At 45.6% G+C, this 24,204-nt stretch overlaps 1 protein-coding gene across 1 annotated transcript; it reads left to right on the plus strand.

Moving 5' to 3' along the window:
* Positions 1-1,083: 1,083 nt before the first annotated feature.
* mmp15b (matrix metallopeptidase 15b) lies at positions 1,084-16,238 on the plus strand. Its single transcript, XM_061276518.1, has 10 exons — positions 1,084-1,757; positions 6,307-6,455; positions 6,550-6,672; positions 6,859-7,166; positions 9,155-9,316; positions 9,382-9,581; positions 11,098-11,236; positions 12,188-12,338; positions 12,683-12,801; positions 13,274-16,238. Exons 1-10 carry the CDS (start codon positions 1,638-1,640, stop codon positions 13,753-13,755), a joined length of 1,953 nt encoding a protein of 650 aa, XP_061132502.1. The 5' UTR covers positions 1,084-1,637; the 3' UTR covers positions 13,756-16,238.
* The last annotated feature ends 7,966 nt before the right edge of the window (positions 16,239-24,204 follow it).

The following is a 24,204-nucleotide window of genomic DNA, read 5'->3' on the forward strand; positions in this document are numbered from 1 at the left end:
CAAAGCGCCCGTAGAGACGCACGCTGACTCACAAGCACAAGCAGCTGTTGCTGTGTGGGATGACAAGCGCAAGTTTCTCTGACTGTAAATGGGCCTCCTTTTTCATGTGTCAGCACAAAGAGAAATTCCACACTTCATTTGGGCTTAATGACTGCTGCTCTCTGCTCTTTTTCTGTCTTCTTGTTTTGCTTGCAGCTCAGTGTTAGCATTGGAACATTGCTGTTATTGTAATTGGAGGGGAGGATGCATCCACAAAATGGTCGAATGGGAGCACCTGAACATGGGAAAGAATTGCTTGCCGGTCAATCAGCCAATTACAGGACACGCACATTCAAAGCCGCTTGATAAAAATGGAGGCGACATTTGGCCGATAACCTTTAAATGCGGCAATTATGTTGGCAGCGCCTTCCTGGGGGTCTCAGATCAAGTCGCCAGATAAAAATGGGGTTTTATCGACGTGTTTTTCTCTCTTACGGCCAGAGGAAATGAGAGCAACCGCAGCAGGAAGTAAGGCCCTTTTGTGCCTTCTTCAGCAGAGTGGACCAAAGCACATGTGGTTTCTTCCAATCACACAGTAGCTACATGATAAAGTCAGATTTGATCATTTATCCGTCATGCAAGCTGGAAGGTAGTCGTAGTACAAATTAAAATAAAATAAAATTATATATTATATATAATATATATATATATATATATATATATATAAAAATTATATTATATTATATTATTATTAAATTATAAAATATATAAATTATATATATATATATATATATGAGTGTGTTTGTGTGTGCGTGCATGAGTGTTTCCATGCTGCTCACCACCTCCCTCCACACAAAGGTTGTTGATGTCATCCCCCCCCCTCAGTCCACGACAAAGTCTGTCTTTCAAAATAAAAGTAAATTGCAGTCTCTCCACTCAGATTTTACATTCACGTGGTTATGTGTATGTTCTCAATTGGATGTACACAAACGGAATAGTTGTGACAGTGAAAGGCAGGCTCTAGTAGAGCGCAGTCTTTAGATTTTTATTTTGCTGAAGGCCCTTTTATTTTGCGCACACATGATTTCCGGTTGGTCACGCTTTTTTTTTTGCGCGCTCCCGCACGTTTGACATGGACACGCTCACGCGCAGCTCCTCACTCGCGTACTTGCGCTCCTGCTCGTCCTGCCGGCGGAATAAAACCTATTGACTCCGGAGCCTCAGCCGAGTGTTGTTTTTAGTTGTTTATTTCGTTTTTCCCACGTTGCACCGGCTCCAAAGTTCCTATCGAGGCGTGACAAACCGCTTCCAAGCAGGCTCTCAGGTGCGGTGGAGTTTCTCACTTTTTTTTCCCTTTTTCTCAGGGTCGCTTTCTTATCTCGAGAGGAGGAAGTTGCAAATCCTCAGGAAACAAACTTCGGCACTCCTTTTTGCATCTGCCTATAAAGACACTTGAAAGAACCTCTTGACAGAAAGCCACCATGGAGGCTCAGCCCGTCTCCCCTCGCTGCGTGGAGCTCCTTCCCGGCGTGCAAGTCAGCCTCTAGCCGCCTCCTTTTCCTGCCTGGCTTTTTTCCTATCTAGAAGAAGACCCAGGCCATAGTCGCTTTTCTCATCGTATTACACTGCGCCAACGAGTTCCCAACAAGCGGCGCACCATGGCCGGCTCTTCCCCCCGTTTGCTGCTCCTCTTGGCGGTGTGCGTGTGCGCACTCGGAGCGCGTGGAGCTGAAGAGGAGGAGGAGGAAGAGGACGTCGGCGGCGGCTTCAACTCGGAGGTGGGAAGGCCATGTCAGGGTTCAACTTTATGTCCTAAGGACGCAATTATCTGCAGCAAAAACCAGAAATGTTCCATATTGCAACTTAGTCACATTGTGTTAGCGCACATATTGATGGAGCCACACAACTGATACGCTGCCGTGTGTGTCAGACAAAAGACCCCACTTGTTGCTAACTATGCGGATTAGTGTGTCCTTACCTGTGACAGCAACACAATGCCGTTGAGTGATATACTTTGTGTGTGTCCGTGCGCATGCATGCAAATGATCAATTATTCCACATGTCACTCCAGCGCATTATTGCACAGTCAGCACTTTACAGCTGCATTTCAGTTTATGTGCCCGGCCGGGCATGCTTGACCCAAAAACGGAACGTGCTCACGTCATGGCTCCAAAACACACAACAGATTGATGCTGTAACAGCAAACGTTGACATGGAGGAGGACTCCAAATCATTTGTATTCTTACGAGCGCCCCGTCGTTGTTGTTCAAGACCGTTGTGGTGTGAGAGCACTTGATTGTCGTCTCGAGTGGCCTTTGAACCCAAATCCTACTCGGTCTGCTCTAACAGGACGTTCCAAAACAACACTGACACCAAGAGGGTGTGTGTGCGTGTGTGTGTGTGTGTGTGTGCGTGTGTGTGTGTGCGTGTTTTTAATGACCTAGCCACCTACAATTTTGCAATTACAATTTGTTATGAACATCCTAATTACTGGCGATAAACTTACTGTGAGTCATTTACAATTTCTTTCATGTATGGACTTCTAATGTCTTGTTTGGACTTCTGGACATTTGGTTTCAAGCCTTTACATTTCTATATTTACAGGCAATCTGTTTTTCCATATTCACATTGACTATCTTTATTTCTATCTGTATTGCTATAATGAGTGGATATTTTGTGGACGAAACAGCTGGCGGACAGACAAGAGCAGTCAGTGCGATGTGTCTGTCCAGCATGTGACGTCGCAGAGGCATACCGGCCGGGTAGTGGCCACGAGACAATGGCTCCTCTTGTTTCCAGATACAAACGAGTGTGAGAGCAAACATGAGGACGAAACACGAGAAGCGCTCGCGAGCCGCCCAAACGCTCAAATCGCTCGCTGCGTTGTTGTGATGACACAAATGCGGACAAAACTCAATGTACCGTAATTTTCGGACTATAAGTCGCACCGGAGTATAAGTCGCACCAGCAATAAAATGCCCAAAAAAGTGAAAAAAAACATATATGTATATAAGTCGCTCCTGGGTATAAGTCGCCCCCCCACCCAAACTACGAAAAAAAACGCGACTTATAGTCCGGAAATTACGGTACACTTTTGAGCACGTCGACTGACTGCAAAGTTTTGTTGGCATGAAAAAAAGTTTGCATTTTGGGCTCCTTTTTGGCATTTCGGGCTACACCTGCTCGACCGGCACTCTCTTGAGGAGTCCTGTTCAATATTCTAGTTGAGTTGGGTCTGCCCTTGGGACCTCTTTTTTTGGATCCATCAAATTGATTTGAGTGTTACGGATGACGTTGTGTTTGACTTTGCAAACGCTGCGCTTGATGGATGATTTCCAAGAGAGAGCCATTTGCAAATGCAGACATTGTTTTGAATCATGTTGTCGTTTCAAAGGCTACGTTTTTAGCATTTAGCCCGCTAATACTTCTTTATACAGTGATCCCTCGCTACTTTGCGTTTCGTTTATTGCGGCTTCACTACATCGCGGATTTCTTTTTCAAATAAAAAAACCCATTTAAAAGTCAAAACAGAACTTCTAAATTAAGGAAACACGTGCCTAACCTTTAGGACAATGTAGTATTGCTCCAAATGTTCGTTTACATTCCTTTAGAAGTCCGTTTTTGCGTGTTAGCACGATCACCATTTAGCATCTTTTTGCTAACTCATTAGCCTGCGCAGTAATTCTTGTTGGTGACCGTACTTTGCGGATTTCACTTATCGCGGGTGGTTTTTCGAACCAATCATCCACGATAAACGAGGGATTAGTGTACTTCAATACGTTTGATCACAGTCTCCGCTTGCTGGTTTGCCGTAAAATGTAACGACTCGCTCCGGCCTCTCTCATCCCTCCACTTATCCGTCCGTCTCTTGGGACTTTTAGAGGGTAGGTTGGTGTGCAGGGTATCCAAGATGGCAGCAGACCAAAAGCTCCAAATAAAAAGGCTTCGTATCTTGGCTGACATTGTGGTGGACACAAACACACGCACTTAAGCACACACACTCCGTCTTTTTACAACTCCCGCTATTGGCGGCTTTGGCAGGTACGATCAAGGACTTTCTGAAAGAACATTTAATAGATGGGGCCTCACACACACACACACACAGAAGGACGCACACACTGGCTTTCTTGTTTTGTATTCTGATGAGGCAAGATGAGCGTCCAGACTTGATGCTTTTAGACCAAGCAGGCAGGCACTGGCCCTTGCAAATGCTGCAAGCTCACGACGTGGTTTACATCGATACGCTTCGATGTTGTTCTGAGGTAACAAACTCGTGTTTTGTACCTGCTTGCCGCATGTCGCCGAGAAATTGTGCTCAACCTCAAACAAGAAGTCTCGTTTGACCTTTTTAGCCGGTAACGATTTTGACCCCATTGTTGTCATTTCTCAAGCGTACAGTAGCGATCTATTTTCCCACCGACTCGGGTTGTGGAAGTGAAAGGCTACACACCCGCTCCTTCTTTCTCCCATGGGGGGGGGGGGGGGGGGGGGGTTGGGAGCGCCAGCAGCTGCTGTACAGCGTCACCGCCAGCCAAAGGCCTCAATGCTCCGCTCCGTTCCCAGATGAAATACGGATATTAGTAGCCCCTTCCTTGTGAACTTTAGACAATTAGCATTGCTTGGAAGTGTCCCCAAATACTGTGACAGAAATAAAGTTATGAGGAATTAACACGACGAGTTTTGTCACACTTGGTAATTGATATTTCTTTAACCGCAGTAGCATGATTAGTTGTGTGTGTGCGTGTGTGTGTTGCTCTCTTTCTGGAAGCTGAGGTGGGTCAGGGTCATGTTCAGTTCAGCCTTCTTACGCCTCTTCCTGCTCTTGTACACTCACATGCAAACTCACAGCAACTTTTTTGAAGCACAGGTGCTAAGTGGTGACATCTCTTTTCCATTTGTTGAAGAAAGTGATGAAATGTAACATGAGGAGGTTTTGGGGAGATGACGTTTAGCTGACGGATGGCAAAAAAAAGCCCGAAAAACAGCTAATACGAGTAAGAAAGTCCCGGGAACAAAGGACTTCAAGAATCTACTATGTCAGCTGCTAAAGTTGCTCAAAATTGCAAGTGGAGCAGTTTCAAGTGCAGTTTCTACTTTATCAACGCTTTTGGAACTGCAGAACTGAAGTCTTGGTTTTTTTTGTTCAAATGGGAAATAACTTTCCATGTTGGAATGGTGTTACTGATGATGATTTGGCTTCTTTTCCATATCTTGGTGCTCTTTGTTTGAGTTTTTTTGTTGTAGATCATAGCTCAAAAGGTACCGTAATTTTCGGACTATAAGTCGCACCGGAGTATAAGTCGCACCAGCCATAAAATGCCCAAAAAAGTGAAAAAAAAAAACCCATATATATGTATATAAGTCGCTCCTGTGTATAAGTCGCCCCCCCCCCCCAAACTATGAAAAAAAAAACACGCGACTTATAGTCCAAAAATTACGGTAATGGCTCTGGCTCCTTGGTTATTAGCGTTAGCATTAGCATCCCGATGCCACAGATGTCCGCCAAGTTTGGAATCTTGTAAACTAGTGTGGGCTACAAAAGAGCTGCTCTTATTAACGGCACATTTCCATTGCCATTTTATAAACGATTGCTCCAAACGATTCATCGACTATCAAAATACTGTAGTTGTCCATGAATTTGATAAATCAAATCATTTTGAAACTTCTGGTTGAGATTTACCATACAAAATAATCGCAGGCCTTTTTAGACCATGACAATAAAGTACATTAGATCATGAGCCACTTTCTGCTCAACTTTGTCCTCTGCGATGGTGACATCAGTGTCAAGCAATAAGGAAGACCAAGAAAAGGAAGACTTTTTTTTTTTTTTTAATATACGAAGGAAGGAGTGGCAGTGTCAACACGGGGCTTTATCGGCAACACTTGGGCGTGACCCGTAGTCATATTTTGTGTGTGTGTGTGCGTGAGAGATTAAGTTTCGACACAACAGCTGGGTGTATCGTTTGTGATTCAAGTATCGCATTGGATGTTGAAGCCACAACCCCCACCGCATACTCGCTCACAGCTGATGGCCTTCTCCCATTCTCGCAAATGCACCACTTCACAATCCTTTGACATATTGCGACAAATTCCGACACAATCGACCTTTTCAGATAAATAATGCCAATATTGTTTTTGTCCTCAATGGGGTTGTGGGTTTACACTCTTAAGTGATTGATAGATAAATATTCAGCACATGAAGCCAAACAACTTAGGGTCCTCTGGTAGTATGTCCATTCAAAAAAAAAAAAAAAAGGTTTGGGTGCTTGTTTCTTTAACGTGCGGCGTCAAGTCAACACAAAGCGTGACGCTCACTGCGTGTTACAGTCTTGGCTACGTCTGTACGGCTACCTGCCTCAAGCCAGCAGGCAGATGTCCACCATGCGCTCCAACCAGATCCTGGCCAACGCCATCAGCGACATGCAGCGCTTCTACGGCCTGGAAGTCAGCGGACGCATGGACCCGCAAACCATCAGGCAAGCAAGCGCACACTTTCAACACAAACAATCCATCCAAGCTTGGCAATTATTTGGTGGAAGTCACGGAAAGTGTTTGGTTTGCTCGCCGCAGCGCCATGAAGAGACCCCGCTGTGGCGTGCCCGACAAATTTGGAGGTCAGATCAAAACCAACGTGAGGCGGAAGCGCTACGCCCTCACCGGACATAAATGGAACAAGAGCCATCTGACGTACAGGTGAGAACGTCATCAAGCAACTACAGCCCATTCATTTCATGTCGTCACCATGGTCTGGACCCAAGATCAACATCAGTAGAAGAAAAATGGCACGCCGAATTTGAATTTAAAAAAACAAACAAAAAAATGCTTAGACAGACACAACTGCCTCCAAATGCTATTTTTCTCCTCGTTGTGGCCCCTCAGCATCCAGAACTACACCCCCAAGATCGGCGAGTACAACTCCTTCGCGGCCATCCGGCAGGCCTTCAAGGTGTGGGAGAGCGTCACGCCGTTGACCTTTGACGAAATCCCCTACCAAGAGATCAAGTACGGCCGGCGCAAGGAGCCCGACATCATGCTCTTCTTCGCGTCCGGCTACCACGGCGACAGCTCCCCCTTTGACGGCGAGGGCGGCTTCCTGGCCCACGCTTACTTCCCCGGGCCCGGCATGGGCGGCGACACGCATTTTGACTCGGACGAGCCGTGGACCATCGGAAACCAGAACGTACAAGGTAAGAGTGTGGGTCGCTGAAGAACAGTGTGTGTTTGTTGACTTGCCCAACCTTCATGTTCAAAGTCTTCTATTGTTCTTTGGCTTCCCCCCATACATAGTCAGCCAACATGTATATTTTCCCATAGGAATAGAAATAATCCGGGTCAAACTGACACCATCGTATAATTTTTATTCCCTACATGAAATATATTCCTTGGTAAATTGCAAATAGGCAAGGATCGAGTGTACATGCCAATGCGCTCTGTGAAGGTCCGGCCTCATTTTTACGGTCTCCCTTTGCGCTGCTCCGCCGCACTAACAAGCTCTCGAATTCCAACGAGTCATTCACCCAAAGAGCAGCCAAGCCAGACGGCGCATTTAAAGACGTGTCCGTCTTAAGCTTGAGACAAAATGCTGCGCTCTGAGGCCTTAATCAGTCGAGTGCGGCGACAAAGAGACACTCCCACTTAGAGTGCCATGCACACACACACACACACATGGACGCACACACACATGTGCTGGCTCAGCTCAGCCAGCCTGTCCTTTGTGTGTTTGTAGATAAGAGGACAAAAGGGTCACTAAAAGGGGGTGTTGCTTTTAAATGGTGGCCAACAATACGATGATGTAGAAGAGCGCCATAGTAGGAACAGCAAAGATCCTGTGCAGGGAAAAAAAAAAGAAGAAAGGTCTGAGTGATTTTTCTCTGTGAATCAAAGCTAACAAAGTGTCCAAAACTCTTATTGCCGTTTCAAAAGTCCTCATGTGACGCAGCCGCCGATGCACCTTAAGCAGAAAAAGTTCTCCGGTCGCCCGGCCGTAAAAGGTCATGACGTGTTGCGTGAGTCTTGCGCGAGTCAGCCATTCCAACCTTCCCGGGTGATGAACAGAGCACAGCGCAAAGAAGAAAGACGAAAGACACCGGTGGCTGAACTTTTGGAGGGACACGGCGAGCCCAAGTGTCACCCTGGTTACCGCACAAAAGTTTCTTTATCTAGGCTCTTTGTTAGCGCTTGGCTAGCCGCACAATGCTAATGTGGCCACATTCATGTGACTCACAAATTATCCCTGTGTCTGTGTGTGTGTGTGTGTGCAAACACACAATCAGCAAACAGTATTGTAAAAACTGTTCAAGTTGAAAAGGTTCAACAACCTCACTTGTCCTGTTTCAGTGTTCATCACACATAGTCTAAGGACAATTGGGTCAAAAATAACCCAAATTGGGTCAAAAAGGGGCCGACCAAACTTTTTGAGTAATTTATTTAATTTATATTAATTTAATTTATTGGGTCAAATGAATAACCCCGTTTCGTAGGTTATTTGTCCATATCGCTTGAATGTTTCTTTTTTGTAGTATAAAGGGTGAACATGGTAACGGCGTCCGTGTTTCCCCATCGAAAAGTAGTTGGGTCAACAATAAGCCAGTTTAGGTCCAAAAATGCACTCCTTCGAGTCGTACCCTCACGAAACAAATCCTCGACTGTTGATAAAGTGAGCTGAGTTCATAGGGCAGCGTTCAGCCAAATGATAATTGAGGGGCTCCCCACATCACTTAGGGTGTCACGCAAAATTCCTTTCCCCATCTGCTGCGTCAAACAAGCGCGGCCCTTGACGGCCGGCTAAATGCGCGATGCCTATCTGCCGCCGTTCGCCATCTCTTCTCCCGGTGACATCATCACAGAGCGAACAATGAACAGCCGGCATCTTCCGCTCCTCTGATGTTCGGCCAGATCATCACGTCCGATGCTTTCCAGATTCTCCCTTAACAGTTTTTAGAATCAAAGCACATGTTCATTATCATGTCCAATAAAATTTAATGTGTTTCATTTCCCTCGTGGTATTAATGGAATAAATCTTAATAGATGGAGATGGAGTTCATCCTTTCGACACATTTCTTCGACCTTCAGCTGATTGAGCGCGGTTTTGGAATGCACCTACTAGCTAAAATGCTATATGTGGAAATGGGTTTTAAAAAAAACAAACATTCCTTTCCTTGTATGTCCCACGTAGGCAACGACTTGTTCCTGGTGGCCATCCACGAGCTGGGCCACGCGTTGGGCTTGGAGCACTCCAACAACCCTCTGGCCATCATGGCGCCATTCTACCAGTGGATGGAGACGGACAACTTCCAGCTGCCCGACGACGACCGCAGAGGCATCCAGCAAATCTACGGTGAGAAAGACGGCCGGAACCGCACCTTTTGCCTCAGGACGACTCACCGTTGAGCCTTTGTGCAGGTACGCAAGACAACAAGCCCACTCAGGCCTTGCCCACCGTGACGCCGCGTGGCCCGGACCCCCGGCCGCCGCACAATCCTCCACCTCGCCAGCCGGACCGGCCCAGGACCACCGACAGACCGGACCACTACGGACCCGACATCTGCGAAGGCAACTTTGACGCGGTGGCCATGCTACGCGGGGAGATGTTTGTCTTCAAGGTGAGATCATTCGACTTACGCTTCCTCCAGGCAAGATCCAAATGGAATAAACGGCAACACTGCCGGACAGGGGAGAGCCCATGAAATTGAAATGGGTGCCACCTGAAAGTTGTCATCATGGTGCTGCTAAGCGCAACGGCGTCTGGCCTGCATTCCACATTTAAATGAATCCAAATGGCAGGTGCCGTTCTGCAGATTGTAAAACCACAGGACGGCTGTGTTTTGCGAGAGACGGCGCTCCAATAAAAGCGCCATGAGCCGGTGTGGTCAGGTGTTTGGCCTTAAAGAGCCTCTGGATTCACACAAAGGTGGAGAAGTTGTCTTTTCGCCAACACGAGGTTCCACTTTTGGCCAGCTGCTTTCCGTTCGGCTCGGTCGTGTCTCGGCCAGGTGCCTTCGCATTTATTGACTCGTTGCGCAACAGGTCCATTCCAGACATCGCTTTAATTACCTTGCTCGACATTTTTTCCATCAGAGATGAAAGGAAAGTTGCAATAATAATAATAAGTAAAAAAATAATAATAATTCTAACACCGCAGTATGTTCCATTTGGCTTTGTGTCTGTTGTGTGTCGATTAGGTTGCGCAGCTCTCAATCTTTGGCGTGTCTGATTGTCTCCTATCTTTACTGCGAGTGTGTGTGACGCTCACCATGCCTCCTTTGTGATCCCACTAATGAACACAGGGAAGGACTTTTAAATGCACTCAAAATGGTCTTTGTTACTGTCAACTGGTCACTTGCAGAAGCTTCTGGATGATTTCATGCAGTCCATCTCCCAAATGACCACTGAATGCAAATGAGACTTTTTTTTGGTGTGCGTATGGTAGGATGATGTTTTTTAGGACTCATACCATCAAGCGACAAGCTTCAAGATTGGCCCTCCTCCCTAAAAATGTCAAAACCAAGCCAAGTGTTCATGATCAACATCATGCACTGGATGAAAAGCCAATTTATATCCAGGCTTGATGTTTCATGATTAAAAAAATGCCCCAATTCAGCTGACTCAGCACATGAGCGCTCCGTTAACAAGGCAAAGATGGCCAACCGAAACTGGGGCGTGTCCTTTATGTGCCCGTCCCATACACTGGACGTAGCCCCCCCCCCTCACGTCAGCCGTTTGTTCCCAGCGAAGAGTCGTACGTTAACATCGATCCGATCTCTACGCCGAACATCAACGATCGGCTCGTCTTCGATTCCCGCCTCGGCGCGAATCTCGTCTGCCCTTCTCGCTCGCCCTTGAAGGGCGAATCTTCAGACGCTCGCCAAGTCAAAGTCGTTGTGAGCATCTCTCCGTTGCTTTATCGCCGTTGCGGGGTTTTAGCGACTGACTCACCGGCTTATAAATGGACACACGCGGTGTAAATCTATCTCCAACCCCCCCTCTTACTTTGCTGCTTTTATGAGCCCGCCCCGATATCATTGGGCGGAACGTTGCTTCTTACAAAATGATAGTGGAGATGATCGTTTTGTACGTGCTGTAAAACAAATCATCATCTAAGGGTCTTGTCTCCACCAGGGCCGTTGGTTCTGGAGGGTGCGCAGGAACAGGGTGCTGGACAACTACCCCATGCCCATTGGACACTTTTGGCGAGGTCTACCCGGAGACATCGACGCCGCCTACGAGAGACACGACGGCCGCTTTGTCTTCTTCAAAGGTGCGTTGGAAATGATGTGCGTGTGTCCTCTTTTTAATATATAACAGAGTGTAGCGCTCGGAAGGACCACGCCTCCCCTCCACATGTACCATAAATCTCCCTCAGCACGGCTCGTTATTTCTACTGCGAGTCCCCGAGAGCAGCTTTACAACCTCGCAGCCGGGTTGTCCGAGCGGGAGCCCCATCCCGGACTGTGGAGGAGAAGGATGAGGTTGATGTCATAGGCAAGCCTTACAGTGTGACACTCGGATGCACGCCAGACCTTGAGAAGGAGTGTCGAAAAAAGCCTCATCTTCTCTTGATTGGGTCTTATAATCTCACATCTGAGTTGTTTTATAAAGTCTGCTTTGAAAATGGTGGAAATCCGTTGGGAGCAAGCATGACGTCAACCTTTTGTATAGTATCCAGATTCGGGGTGCCTTGATTTGTTTTGGAGTGAGGCGTTTGAATTGAAGCCAAGTTGGGGGTAGTTCTGCCCAGAGGAATGGCGGAATTCCCCATTTAAGAAACAATAAAGCAGCGAGAGCTGACGTCAGACGCGCTCATTGCAATGTGGCCATGCCGATCATCTCCACGCGTTATTGTCAATTTGTAATCCTTGTCAAGTAGAACTTGGTGGAAGTTAAGTGACGTCGTCAAGCAAATCAATCGCCACATGTTCTTACAGACCTTGTTCATGTTCGACTCGTAAAAGTTCGAAATGATTACAAAACAAAATGGCTGACTATCTTGAAAATTCGGATATTTAACTGCATCGGTAGAAAACAAAATAGCGGACTATCTTAAAAATTCCGATATTTAACTGCACACAGGCAAGACTTGTCAAGTCACAAAGTTCAAGTCGACTCAATTCGGGTCTTTATGGTGTTTGGGCCGAGCCAGTTTCTAGGTCTTAACGTTGACCCCTCCGCTGACTTCTCAATCCGATTTCTCAATCCGACTTCTCTCCAGAAAACCGATTCTGGCTCTTCCGGGAGGCCAACCTGGAGCCCGGCTACCCTCTGGAGCTGGGCCACTACGGCCACGACATTCCCTACGACCGCATCGACGCGGCCATCTGGTGGGAGCCCTCCGGATACACCTACCTCTTTCAAGGAGACTGGTACGACAACAAAACCCTCTCATTCCCGGATAATTAGCCCACTCCTAAGTCATTGTTTGGACATTTTCCAGCTCTTTAAAGGTACGCGTGTAAGAAGTCGAGAATTTATGGCACAACAAACACAACTGGCGAGGGAGGCCACTGATAAGAAGCAGGAGTATGGACACTCCTTTTAAGGCAATGGCGGGAGTGACAATACTCTTGCATCAGGCCTTGCTTGGATTCGCAACCAATGTAGAATGTGATTTTTTTTTCCGCCCCCATTGGTTAAAATCACGCTGTTATTGTTAATGCATCAATGAGGTCAGCGGATAAGGACTTCTTTCATTTGATCTGGCCGGCAGGTATTGGCGTTTCAACGAACAGTCCCGCGCTGCCGACAGAGGCTACCCCAAGCCTATTAGCGTGTGGGGGTCTTCCGTACCCTCCACTCCCAAGGGGGCCTTCCTCAGTGACGATGGAGGTGAGTGCAGATTAACACAGATGGGCAAAGATGAGCTGAGTGCTTCCTGAGGGGAAGGGAGATTGATTGATTGATTGGTTGATAAGAAGGTTGGGGGCTGGGAGGAAAGACACCAAGAAGCAGCCGAAACAAAGGAATGGGGCACAGCAGGCCTTGTCTTCAACCAAAGATGAGCCAACAAAAATTAGAAAAGCACAAAAATCTATCCGTCTGTCCATCCATTGAGATAGGGATCGTTTGTGGAAGTCGTTAAATCAACGTTGTTGATTGAAATAAGCAACAACAGAATTTTTTTTTGTTTGTCGGTAAATGGCCAATTGTACACACTTGATTCTCTAGTCGTAAGGATCTTTACAGAGCCAGGCTGACTGCATAGCTGGCTAAAATAAGCTAAGCTAAAATTAAAATAAGCTTAGCTAAGCAGAACGTCACAATGCTGTGGTCTTATTCTGGGACTTGTTGTGTCGGCCAGCGTACACGTACTTCTACAAGGGATCCAAATACTGGAAGTTTGACAACCACCGAATGAAGAGCGAGCCAGGCTACCCCAAGTCCATCCTGCGCGACTTCATGGGTTGCAGCGTGGACCTGGACCCCCCGGACACGGACGCCGAGGATAAATACCCCGACGTCAACGGGCCGCCGTTCGACCCGGACGCCGGGCGCGAGGACGACAACAAAATCGACGACGAGGACCGAGACGGCGACCGGACGGAGGGCGATAAAGATCCCGACGAGGACGAGACCCGCGAGGAGGACACCAACGAGGTGGACGTGATTCTGAAGGTGGACGACAGCCGGGAGCGGACCATGAACATCCTGATGGTGACCATCCCCCTGGTTCTGGTGCTGTGCATCCTGGGCCTAATCTACGCCATCATCAACACTCTTCAGAGCAAGGGAGCGCCGAGACTTCTGGTGCACTGCAAGCGCTCGCTGCAGGAATGGGTTTGACCCCTGAAATCTCAATCTCCACTGACCGGGGACGGACATTACAATCGATCGACGGATCGATCGCTTGTGGATTCGTCGCAATCCGCGTCAAACTGAAAACGTCATCATTACGGTTTCCCTCAGAGGGCCTTTAAGACTGACGATATGCATACTGAATCCAAATGAATAGTAGCAAGGAACTTGAAGTAGAGACATTTGTTTGCTTTAATGGTTTGACACGTTTATTCATTTCAATCGTCCATCCATCCATCCAGGAAAACGAGTCAAGCGACCATCCCTAGCCTGGCTGGCCCTCCACGGTGCATCGACTGTACTCTATTTATACGAGACAAGTTTGCACATTGTTTGTGTTCATTGGGTGTGACGCAGTTGTTGTTTTTGTTTATTTTCGATTGATTGGTTGATTTCCAAACCAGGAAGTCCATTTTAGTCCTGACTGCCCCTCTTACCTCTCACCGCGGTACACTTAGTTTACATTCAGAGGGAGCCTGCCCCCCACCTTCTTTAAAAGAAAAAGAGCCCCCGAAGGCAAATTCATCAAGCAACGGGACAAGAAGCCAAACTCCTCGATGAGATTCTGTCCCGTTGCTCAGGAATTTGTGTACATTTCGAATTTGTGTGTCATAGCAATATTGTGTAACAGCGCTTGACACTCTTGGCTGGTTGACCAAAATAAGAGCCAGGTTGATTTCTATCTTTGCCTTCTTTGGTAGATGTTAAAAAAGTGTCTGTAAACACTGGCCTAAACTTTATGCGGGGAATTGGGAAGTCACACAGGAAGACCACCCGTTGCCTCCACCACGCTGGGGTGGGGGTCGAAGCCGGGCTCCCTCCGTGGCTTTCAAACGGCACGTGACAAGTACAAGTCGGCCGTTAATGTTGCGCTCGGCCTCTAATGGACCTTTTACAGCGGCCACTTATTTGTAAAGGTGGCGCGGCGGTTGGAGGTGGTCCCGGGTGGGCCAGCCGGATCTCATGTGAACGGCAGCTAATCTACTTCATTAAAAAGCAGCAGGTGTGCTCACCAGACCCCGGTTGACCCCAAGCCTTGAACCCCAAACACGCTTTCATCTGGCAAGAACAAATGATGCGCTTCCATTTTGGATTTGGTGGATTTTGTCACGTTTTATCCCTTTGCCATCCCAGTAAACCATTGAACAAAAACAAATGCAAAAGAAAAAGCCAAAAGGCAAAATGATTTTGGTCTTGTTAGCACTTCCTCTTCCCACACGATCAGCGTAATTAGCGCTTGGTCAATCATCACCACTACAGGTACGAAAAGAACGGTGCTAATTAGCACGTTTTACTAACACGATCGGCAAAATCTGGTGTATTTCAGCTTCACGTGAAGCTAGCGAGCTACACGCTAACACAAAACGTGACTTCAGCGGGAGATGTTTTATCTGAGCGGCTCAGGTTAGCTTAGATGCTCAGGTTTCACATGCATGGAGAGAACATATTGCCTGCCTGCCTGCCTGCCTGCTTGCTTGCCTTTTGAGACAAGGAAAGAAGTGAGGATTAAGCACAGTTTGCAGATCTCAGGCAAGGAGGGCTAGTGGGAAAGAGGACTGACTAGCTGGCAGCGCGCCACATGACCCAAATTCCCTGTGTAGCCAAGCAGCAGCTGGCTGCGAAGGGAACCTGAGCTTCCAGTGGAAAAGCTTTGTGTTTACTAACTTTAAAGGCCACTGACAGATGAGCAGCCCTTCCCCCTGACGCTATTAGCTTATCAAGCTAACGTCCCACCCAGGTTCAAGAGCCGTAGCATTAGCATCGGCAAAATCATTTGCTAAGAACATACCTATACTTGGCAATCTGCGTGTCAGTGTAACAATGACTGCATTTATTATTTCTTTTGGCCAATTAAAAGCTCTTCCATGAGATCCCCGCAGCGGGAGAGCTAACTGGACATATTGCGGCGGCGTTGACAGGAAACGGTGTCATCTGTCCGTCTTCAATGCGGGGGGGTGGTGGCAGCTAATCAGCGCTAAAAGCAGACCTCCGTCCTCCCACCCCCCGTGTCTCTTCTTTCCTCCTTTTCACCTCTAGACGTGATCAGTCGACACCAGATGATCAGGGTGACTCAGCCAAAAAAATCTCTGTGAGATGCCCTTCATCTACTTGTCTTGTATAAGCGCTTTAGTCCTTGGTCGTCCTGAAACTTCCCTCAAAGCGACTGTGTTGAACGCAGCTCTCCTCCCAGCAAAAACTTTGACGCAGCTTTTTATCGGCTGGTGTGATCAGGTTACCGCCATGGTTGTCAGCATCTCACCCTTTTGTCACCGCGACGACCCGATTCTTGAATCGTCTGTGTCTTATCGGATTTTTTTTTTTTTATGCTGTGTGGTAATAACATTCCAATTAGTCGATTGATTATTTTGATTTTATACATCAGTGTTGTGTGCGTTCACCTCTAGTTGAGTGTTTTAACAAAGCCATGCTGGACATGTACACGATAATTCAATAAAATACATACTTTCAAATGTTTTGTTTTTTGCTCAATCTCTGTTAGTTTGAAGCAGAGTATTTGAGGACGTTTGCTTTGGTCGGACGGGCCTGGGCCCGGCCCCGGGCCTGGGCCTTGGGCTTCCTGCGCTGAGGTCACGCTCCGTAGGGCCTTACTTCCTGTCTCACACGGGACACCGGGGCCTTGTGTGGCACCCAGAGGAAGCAGAATCAGCACTTAAAGCCTGGAAGACACAAAGCAGGCTACGGCACGACCGCATTGGGAGGAAGGACATTGTTCCCAGTGGTAGATATTGATTTTTTTTTTCCTCTCTCTTTCTCTCCAAAACACTCTTTTCCAACCTACATTGAGCTGAAGCGTCTAGTTGTATTTGACAGTCGTCTGAATCAAATCAAATTTTAAACGCAAGAAATAGAGATAGTGAAGACTTCAGTTAATTACATGACGGTCAATTTCATTGTCATTGACAAGGAAGTGCATTTTCGAAGACAACTTCAAACAGGAAGTCAATCATTAACACAAGAGCAGAGTGAAAGTCAAACAAGCCAATCAATAGTCCAACACGTTTCATGTCCGTGTTTTAAACATTCCCCTTTTCCTCCCTGAGCTGACTGATCTGTTCCTGTCTTTCTTCTAAATGTGTGCAGACGAGACAATTTGACGTTCGAATGAGGCCTTTGCAAAGCTTCTAGCTTTCATTAAGACGTGGAAAAAACAAAAGAGAACGACACATTCCACCTCTGTCGCTGAAACCTGTCATCAACACAACAAATAGTGAGACGGCTTGTAAAATTACGGAACGCAGTCAAGATAACGAGCGCATGTGGAAGACCATCACACAATGTATGTTTCACTTAAATGACTAAAACTGTGTGTGTGTGCGTGTGTGTGTGCAGGAAGCCAGCGGTCAGTCCATTAGCCTGATGGAGTTTCTATTAAATTAGAAAGTCTCTCTGTCTCTCTCTCGGTCTCTCTCTGTCGCGCTCTCTCTCTTCCCCGTCCCCCCCAATCACATTAGTGGTCTTATCTCATTTACTGAGTCTGTGCAGGGTTAGGGGAGGAGAGATGATGCCTACAGAAGGAAGGGCGAGACCACATAAATATACGTTGAGGCGAATTGATTGGATTCGTCACTTTACATATGTGTGTGTATTTGCACAAGAATGTTCTATCGTGTCATTGCACTAATTCAAAGCAATGATACGTTGGAAAAGCGTACAATACAGTCACCGCCTGTTCATTAGGGGACACAATCCAATGCAATCCAGCGTCATGATTTTATTAGCTATAAATATTTTGGAGAATAAAGTAAGATGATAAGTACTAAAATGTATATCAAGTAAAATATATAAAAATAAATCAGCTATAAATAGCTTTAAGCTATAAATACTTTGTAGAAAATAGTAATTTCAAAAGTACTCAAATGTATATAAAGTATAATAGTATATATATTATATAATAACAATAATATGTAAATAAAATAAATAAATAAATAAATACATATTTAAAAAATAAATAAATGTGTTGGTTTTTTTATGCTGCAGGACATTGGTTTAGGAGTTTTTTGAAGAACAAGCCTCTCACTCGGCTGTCTTTATTTATTTATTTATTTATTTAATTTTATGTTGCAAGCACAAGACGGTGCCAGCAAACCTCATGACAAGCAGCAGAGTGTGTGTGTGTCTGGAGACAGTGGGCCCTTACCCAACTTTAAATGCGGGTCTACCGCAACAATTGTCATAATCACAGCCTTGGACACAGACCAGCTAATGCACTGGTGGCGTCTTTCTATTATGTCCGTGTTAGTGTGTGCTGCATATTTCTCAAATTGTCACAAGGTGACACTCGGTCTCGTCCCGGTGTGAACCCACCCGTGCACGACATTGCGTACGTACGTTGACCATTTTCCTTCTTTTCTTGGCTTGTCAAACATGAGTCTTCATTGTAGTCCTGGTCAATTTCGTCTTTGGGAGTGTTTCAAGTCAACACAAATGCGAACAAACGCGCATGTGTGGCCTCAAGGCTCACAGTTAACGCACTTACACAAAGTGATAGTGATCAGTAACTTTGTCTAGTTCCGTCATGGGTTAATGTTTAATGCGGGGCTTCGCTGACTGGCTCATTTGGCCTTCAGTTGTCAACAATAGCTTGATGTGTGTGTGCGCGCTTTGATGGCAAAAACCAAAGTCAGGGTACAATTGACCCAGTGAGCCACGTCAACTAATCAGTCAGGGTTTCAAAGGAGCATTTATATGGCAAGGCGCTTTATCTCCAAGCAGTTTAGGGCGTGCGCTTCCTCTGATGCCGTCCGTCCCGGCCAAGGTGAGGACGCAAGTGGGCCGGCGAGATGGCGGGAAACGGCAGGAAGCGCAGCGACTGAAAGGCAAGTGACATCATCTCCTTCCCACCACCCGTGTGTGTATGTGCGTAAACCTCCAAAAGTCCAGCAGTTGGAAAATACGACTAGTATGTTGCCAGACCAGCGCGGATTCAACCTCAGATGACCATGAAACCTTCAAGGCACGCAGGGGAAACATCAAAATAGCCCAAATTGTGTAAGATAAAATCAAGTTCAATTGAGAACACCGCCACGGACTAAAATTAAAAATCGGTCGAGCTTTTCCTCCACATGCAGGTTTGAATTTGCCTTAAGCATGGTTCGGTGAATGCATCATCCAGTCCAAGTGGTTCATGTTCATCTTCACAGCTGCACGCCACGAATAGACAAAGAGCAGACAAAGTGACCGATAAATAATAGCCTGCAAATCTCCTCTTGGGTGTGTGTGCGTGCGTGCGTGCGTCTATCTGTCTGCATTCCACAGGCCGATGGAGAAGACACACCAAGCATTCCGTGTCACGAACGAGCTTGTGTATGTGACCCAAAACATGAGCAAGCCAACATGACCCCAGCGACCTCAAGCATCTCCGTTCCAATGATACAGAAAAGCCTGACGATTGGACAAATCTTATGAAATCAGCGTAAACTGGAGCCTCATTGGATTTTTTTTAGAATTAATTCTCGGAACACACACACAATGGGAGCACAACGTGAACAAGATGAGATGTTTCCTGATGAAAATAAACAAACACGTTGCTTCCTCTGCATGACAAGAGGAGCTTCACAGCATCCAGACAGGAAGTAGGAAGTGGAGAGAGGAAGTGCAGCCAGCGCAGGTGACAAAAACGCCGCCGCCGCCACCGCCATTCTATTGCAGTGAAGCACATTTTTAAACCTTCCTGACTACACTATCGGGAAATCAATGAATAGAGCTTGCGAAAAATGTTCTTTCAAAATCTAACCTTTGGTGTTTCATATGATATTTTCTAATTCCCAGCCTATTTTATTGTATGTATTAATTCATCAACATTGACACTTTTATTCATATTATTGGTTGATAGTTTTAACCTTAGTTGTTACATTCTTTTTACATTACTTTATGGTCATTTTATTTCATTCTAATTTGAAATACTAACTATATGTGTTCAATCCAAGTACAGTCAGTAATGGAGATGTTTATTTGCCACTTTTTGACAAACCTTAGCCGACCTCTGCATATATAGGTGCCACGGCATGTTGATGACTCCAATTGGCCGAGAGATAACCATGTGACTTTACACCGCTCCTCATTGGCTGAGTCAAATTAAAAATGTCCGCCACCGAACGCACGGTGAGATGGTTTTTTTCAGTAAGTACTCGATTTGATTGACAGGTGACCAACGACAGAATTAAACCCCACAATGATGGATTTTGAAACATCTCTAACTCGGACAGAAAGATGTGCAAGAGGAGATTTAAAGGTAAGATTGCTGGTGTTTCTTCCTCCAGTCGCTTGCTCCGTTTGTTTTATAAAAGATGTTGTCATGCTAAAGTGTTGCATATTAATGCTCCTAAAATAACAATACAATCTGATCCAATCAACAAAATGCCCCAAACTGCCTGTTTTTGTTGTCTTGTTGTCATTTTCAAGCTTGTGCATGTTGTCTTGCATGAAATAGTGGCAGATTTGACATTGCCTTGGACTTCGACCACTATTTCAGGACAACTTTGGATTTAGCCCACTTTAATTCTCATACAGTGTCTGAGGAATTGTTTTTATAATATTTAGGTTTTAAATAAAACTTTCTATCAGTTGTGCGTATGTTAATTGGCCCGGTTTCAACTCCGCTGTGGTGGCCAGTTGATTTGTCTTGGAGGAGAATATGTGACTGGATGTGACCTGATCAACCGATCTTGCACCAGATGTCTGGATTTAGGTGTTCATCTTAGTGAGAACACGCAATAAAGAAAAGCATCAACGTTGCATTGCGGCCACATATTTTGAGAGTGAGAGAAGAATGAGAGGAATGGGGCTCAAATTGAGGCAGACATCATTCCCACGGGGCTTTAGGGAGTCGCTGGGCGTGGACGCGAGAGGCCGACATGTTTGGAGCGTCTCCTGCAGACCTGTCATCGCCTTCGCCATCATCATCATCATCTCATCATCATCTCATGCATGTCGGGCGCCTTCCCAAACGCAAACATGTGTTTGCCGTTTATTCCTGGACGAGCTGGACGCTTGACGTGCCGAGCAAAGCGTCACGAGGGAGTCCAAAAGTGAATGGGCAGCAGCCGTGAGATGGTGAAAAAAGATGTCGGGCTTCATGTTGAAGTGCGGTAAAGGTGATTAGCGATGATGATTTAGAAGCCACCTCAGTTGTGCTTCCAGTTAAGAGGCCGAGATGCAAACAAAGATGTTTCTTCCAATCTTTCCATTGACCTCAGTCACAGCTGTAGCCGGCATACTTTGGCCGGGCGCGGCCCCGGTGAGCCCCGAATATCTTCCGCTGCAGTTTTGGTCAATAGGCTTTCCTCCGGTGGTCGCCATGGCAACCAAGCAGGTGGCCGGAATCCCCCTCAGCTGTCGTGTTAATGCGTTTGGCGAGCCCGAGCATCCAAAAGTGGAATCCCTGCTGTTGCTCGCTATCTGCGTTATTTACAGAGGTGGAAAAAGTACTCGCACACAGTACTTGAGTACAGATACTTGACGAGCAACGGGGCACGTTCCCACATTCATCTTGCCACTTGAAATCATTTGGAAAGTACTCAATGTATGTATATTTTTGTTTGAATTCATCTTAAATTAGTTTTAGACTTATCTGGTGTTTTGACATGTATATTTGATAACATGTGTTTGATATGTATTTTATCGCCATCATTAATTGCGATTGGAAAAACCCATGAATTGAATTCGAATGATTTGAAGACTACCCAATGAATTGACTTATGACACCTGTTTTGAATTTAGAAAATGTGCCATGTAAAAAGTACCGTTAGTTTTTAGGGAATACAAACCACAAGACATTTGAAAAAACATTTGAGTAAAGTACAGATACTTAAAAAAAAAAAAAAAAAATCTTCATCTGAGTTACAATATGTGATTAAATTATGATTTTCTAATCTGTGGCGGTTGTGACGAGTCCAATTTGGCGTGTAAGCGCTGGCTGCTGCTCGCTCTGCTGATCCGTGAGCATTTTTTTGTTGTTGTTGCTCCGGACCTCATCAGACCAGGATTTGCGCCTTTGACTTGTTAATCTCTCAGAGGCGCCGCTAAGCCTTTTTTAAGTCAAACTTTCCAAGAAGCTAATAACACAGACCTCACCTGAACCTCATTGTGGCGTTTTAAAATGCAAACTCCTACAACTTCCACAAAACCATTTGGACCTGTTCAGCGCCATCAGTGGTTTTATTTTGGTGTTTTTTGTTCCATTGCAGTTGTCTTAACAGGTTGCATGGAGTAGCAGGTTGAATTACTATTATTTCTTTTCTTAATCTTAGGTTTTAGTTTATAGCTGTGTTGGAGATGGCTGAGCAGAAGTTTCTTGAGTTGAATTTATTTTTGTTGATCGCAACTTCCTCATTTTGTTCATTGTCACTGACTTAATGGTGTTTATTTGAGCAAATGACTTCAATTTGGATCATTGTGAGTGATGATGTCGCCAACTCCAACAGCTTCTCACGCTCGCCGCTTATTGTGAAAGTTTGAATCGCGGTTGACCTTTGGTATTCCTCCCACCCAAGCTGTCGTCTACCTTGAAGCTAAACATGGCCGCCGCGGTTCAAAGGTGTCAAAGTTCAAGGCGCCGACGTGTTGACGTGTCGCCTGCGACGACATTATCGCTCATCGATACAGCTCGCCGGTTCTCTCTTTGTTTAGTCTGACGGTCCAAGTGGCTCTCGACACTCCATTAGCAGGCCATGGGTCAAAAGGGCAAAGGAAGGCTCCTAAATCTTAAAGGCGTTTTTTTAAAGACGCCATACGCACAAAGAAGGCCTAGTGGGCTTTGTCATGCGGAGATAAAAAGAAAAAATAAACACGTCGGTGGAACCTCAAATGTTCCCCCCAAATTGTAGAATGCGTTTCCATCCAAGATAGCCTTTTGATTGAGAAATGCAGAAGGACAAAAAAAAGGGTGGTATTTCCAAAAAAGTGCATGGGCGGTGGGGCAGAAGAACGCAACCATTCAACATCAGCTTGAGTTTCTTGGTGCAGCAGACTGCATCCAATCATGCCCAGAATGTTCTTGACGTGATTCATGAATGTTCAGGCCTGCTTTTTTTTTTTTTTTGCTGACAAATCATGTACTTTCCACACTTGGAGGTGCCCCGTTTCCCACTTTGCATGCTGCGCTCACCCTGCAAAACTTCTCATAAAAAAATAATTTGCCCCCTGGGGAAATCAGGTCTGACCATTGTTTTTCTCTCTACGTTTTGAGTTCCCCCCGTGGACACCCGTGCACCCTTAGCAGAGGTGGCAAAAAGTACTCATACACTGTATTGGAAAAAAAAATAATATTTGGAGAAAATATTTAGGTACCACAAGACCCCACTGCATTTGTAATATGTTCTCAGACTCACACTGCTAATTGGGCCTGGTTCAGCGAAGCCGCACGTTTGTCATGTCGGACGTCGGGCCGCACTTCCTGCCTGTCAAGGATGCTTTGGGAATCCATTAAGTTGATTGGAGAATTAAGAGCACTTTCACGTCCTTGTATCATAATCATCAATCATTACTGCAACAAAGACACAAAGCCTTATTGACAATTTATCACAAGTGATTTACAACGTGGACGTCGCAAGGTCCAACACAATTCATTTGTTTGGATAGATGAGGTTTAAAAAAAGCGGTTCCGCTTCTTTATTTTATGATTGTCTTACAGGTGATTTTTACAGCATGTTAAAACGTAAAACACGTTTTTAGAATGGGATTGTGCAGTATTAGTATTTTGTTTATTTTTTAAATATTGCATTGAATATATCTAATGAATAGTATTAAAGATAGTCCTGCAGAGAAAATAAATGATTACGGAATTGCAGTATTAAGAATTAGTATCTCTTTCAAAACAAGTTGTTTTACACTGCTGAAAACCGTTCATAGTTAACAAAATCAAACTTTACACCAGGCAGACTTTGTTTGCTTGTCCTTTGCTGCCCTCTGCTGCTCAAAAGCGGAAATGGCAGCTTCAGTGGAGAAGTTTTACTAGAGCCGTTCACTTCTCCTAATTTGATCAAAAAAGAATTCAGGCTGATATTTATGAACTAGTACATTCATATTTTTAAATCACCTTCCATGGTCCCCATTGGAGGATATTGTCACAAAAAGATGTGCTTCTTAAAACTTGTATGTTGTTGTTATTGAGCCAAAAGTGAATCGACACACATTTTCTGTCAATTATGAAGACAAACACTTTAAAGATGTGATGAGAGGAAATGTGAACTTGACAAGAGTTCGGTACATGTCTGCAATGTGGCCGAAACTCGTTTGGTCCCCTGCAGCTCGGAATGTTGGAGGTTGTCATCACTTGACATGGCCCACACGTCACAGTATTGCTCTCGAGATATATTTTTCCATCAGATAGAAAGAAAAAAAACAAATCCGGTTTGAAAAGGAATGTTGCCAACTTTTGAAACCCTATGGAGGTCTTTAAGAATGACATGACTCATA

This window comes from Syngnathus typhle, linkage group LG4 (assembly GCF_033458585.1).
Source record: "Syngnathus typhle isolate RoL2023-S1 ecotype Sweden linkage group LG4, RoL_Styp_1.0, whole genome shotgun sequence".
Classification (NCBI taxonomy): Eukaryota; Metazoa; Chordata; class Actinopteri; order Syngnathiformes; family Syngnathidae; genus Syngnathus; species Syngnathus typhle.

Bases quoted from the DNA above. Each gene is read 5' to 3' on its own strand.
- mmp15b (XM_061276518.1), top strand. From the start codon at position 1,638: ATGGCCGGCTCTTCCCCCCGTTTGCTGCTCCTCTTGGCGGTGTGCGTG. The intron at 7,167-9,154 runs GTAAGAGTGTGG...TGTCCCACGTAG, and splicing joins CGGAAACCAGAACGTACAAG to GCAACGACTTGTTCCTGGTG. The intron at 9,582-11,097 runs GTGAGATCATTC...TGTCTCCACCAG, and splicing joins GGGAGATGTTTGTCTTCAAG to GGCCGTTGGTTCTGGAGGGT.